Source organism: Haliotis rufescens, unplaced genomic scaffold (assembly GCF_023055435.1).
Source record: "Haliotis rufescens isolate VD_foot unplaced genomic scaffold, xgHalRufe1.0.p SCAF_6, whole genome shotgun sequence".
In the NCBI taxonomy this organism is placed as follows: Eukaryota; Metazoa; Mollusca; class Gastropoda; order Lepetellida; family Haliotidae; genus Haliotis; species Haliotis rufescens.
The window spans coordinates 14,809,537-14,811,880 of NW_025964334.1; the positions used below are offsets into that span (position 1 = coordinate 14,809,537).

General features: G+C 39.8%; 1 protein-coding gene across 1 annotated transcript; it reads right to left on the reverse strand.

Moving 5' to 3' along the window:
• Window positions 1-1,033: 1,033 nt before the first annotated feature.
• Window positions 1,034-2,344, reverse strand: LOC124124629 (serine-enriched protein-like). Its single transcript, XM_046487847.2, has 4 exons — window positions 2,138-2,344; window positions 1,765-1,994; window positions 1,270-1,427; window positions 1,034-1,131 (listed from the first exon to the last, which is right to left on the reverse strand). Exons 1-4 carry the CDS (start codon window positions 2,215-2,217, stop codon window positions 1,114-1,116), a joined length of 486 nt encoding a protein of 161 aa, XP_046343803.2. The 5' UTR covers window positions 2,218-2,344; the 3' UTR covers window positions 1,034-1,113.

A 2,344-nucleotide genomic window follows, 5' to 3' on the forward strand; every position in this document is an offset into this window, starting at 1 on the left:
GTCGACTCTTGTTACAATCTTGTCACTGTAATAAATCATCTAGAGTGTACCTGAAGAAAGCATTCATGTGGGTGGTAGGGTTACCAAATGGTTATCTGTACCTCAGTGGTGAGATGTGTACATGTACGTCGCAGACATTTTGAGCTTCTGAGATATTGCTCGACATGGGGGAATATCTAGTTTCTTTCCCACTCTGAATCTGAGATCTCACCAACCTGTGTGGTGAGAGGTGAGTGGTGACGATGTCGGTCGTTGTCCTAGTGACGAGAGTACAGATGAACACACACCGTGTCAAGAAGCAACATAACTTGTAGGGTTATTCTCACTTGTCGAGTTATCCCCCGAGTTATGATGTCCTTATGAGCAGATTCGCAACCACCTTTCAACTTTAATAATTAATTACGTTTTTTATGCATATCTTTTCTATTCGACGTTACAGTTACGATAGAAATACAAGAAGTTACAATGGTAAAAGTTTAGTTCACGACGTCCTATACAACATATAATACATGTATTTTCCATTAAAAATATAAAATGCTCAATCCTTTGTGAACATCGCAGATTTGAGCTATTGCTCGACATAAAAGGAAAGTTGAGAGCTGATATTGACTATTGACATTCATACAGATGATATCTGTCGAGGATGATCTACTCGTAATTCTCGAGGAATGAAAAAGTACATCGTTCACCTGTTCTCGTTAAACCACGCTCCCCGAATACTTTGCAAATCAATTTATGCATATTTTTTATTAACGGACGTCTATGAATTTTATCTACGGGTCATATTGCGTAATGCCATGTTAAAGATATGTTTGTGAATATTTTATACCAGGAAGAGATCAACATGACATGGGTAGGCGGGTCGCGTTGACCTCTGTTCTATCAGCTCCATACTAAAACATAAACTCAATATCGTAAACCATAATAATTGTTACGATATTCGTCACGTTCATTTCAGTTTACTGCCAATCACATTCACCACAAATTATTTGCAAATTATGACACAATGTGGTTTCTATATTCAACATTTTATTTCAGTAATATGTACAATTTGAGCACTAAGTGACATACTTCACGGGAGGAATAGCACAGTACAGTAAGCTGTAGAGTCTGCTATCGCATCTTGGATATCTGCAAAACAATAGAATATGTAAGATGTTACACAAGTTCGAAGACATGCAGTGTGTTTTATGTGTTTTTTATATATTATTTCTCAGTTCAAGGTCTTCTTTCAGTTCTCATCACAGGCATCAGATGTTAGTTACTCACCATCTGAAGGAACAGTTTCACGTGTGGTCGTTTCCTGTACGGGGAACCAGACTTGAGAAGTTCAGGAAGTGTTTCGGCGGTGATGCATCTGGCTACGAACTCCCAACAAGCCTTGCGCAGATCTTCCAACTGGTACTCAGTGGAGGCACATATTAAACCTAAAAGAAAATAGTTTTGTATTAAATAATGTACAGTGTTATCGACGCAAAGGTCACTGTAAAAATGCAAAGGTCACTCAGTAGGAACTACTTTGAGACACTATACACAACAACCAACAAGACACGTTTGTTCAATATTGACCGACTATTTTACTTTTTCAAACGCGATTCAAGGTACTTTTTAAACATAAATTGCGTGTATAATTGCGCCTTAAATATCCTTGTGTGTTCTGCATTGCATATTAATACGCATAAAAGTTATGCATATGGAACCTCCTCCAATCTCTCTTTTAACCACGTGAATACACATATGACAGGTACAATCACCAGAACTTACCCATGACAGTGTCTGTCGTCACAGCCACGTGACCTAGGTGAATGAATGACACAACCCTCCTGAATACTTCGTGGTCGTAGTCGGGAACAGGGATGGTGATGTGGTTGTCTCCGGCGTGACAAGCTTGAGTTGAAGGCACGGATTCGCCTTTCGCCCTTTTCTTGAAGAGAGAGAACACGCCCCTCTTAGTGCGTGCTTTCTTCTTTGAGAGAAATAGTTCATAGAAGAATCTGCAATCCAATACGAAAAAGGTATCGATATTATATTCTTCAATATTGCCTATATTAATAACAAAATATTATGATATTTTACTGTACATCAGTCACTCTCACATTTTCCAGCCACAGACTAAAAACTCTTTCTTGAAACTCACCTTGATCGTGACCCCATGACCGCCTGCAATCCATAAACTGGTTCCTTCATTTTGCCAGCAAGGAATGTGACGTCACACATTTCCTTCACGCAAAGGATGTACTCGAGCGTGTGGATGAGCGGTTTCGTGTTCTCAAACACCACTCCGCCGTCGTCAACGTCGCTCAGATCATGCGGGCTGCTGGCACGGGAACTATATCCAGACGTG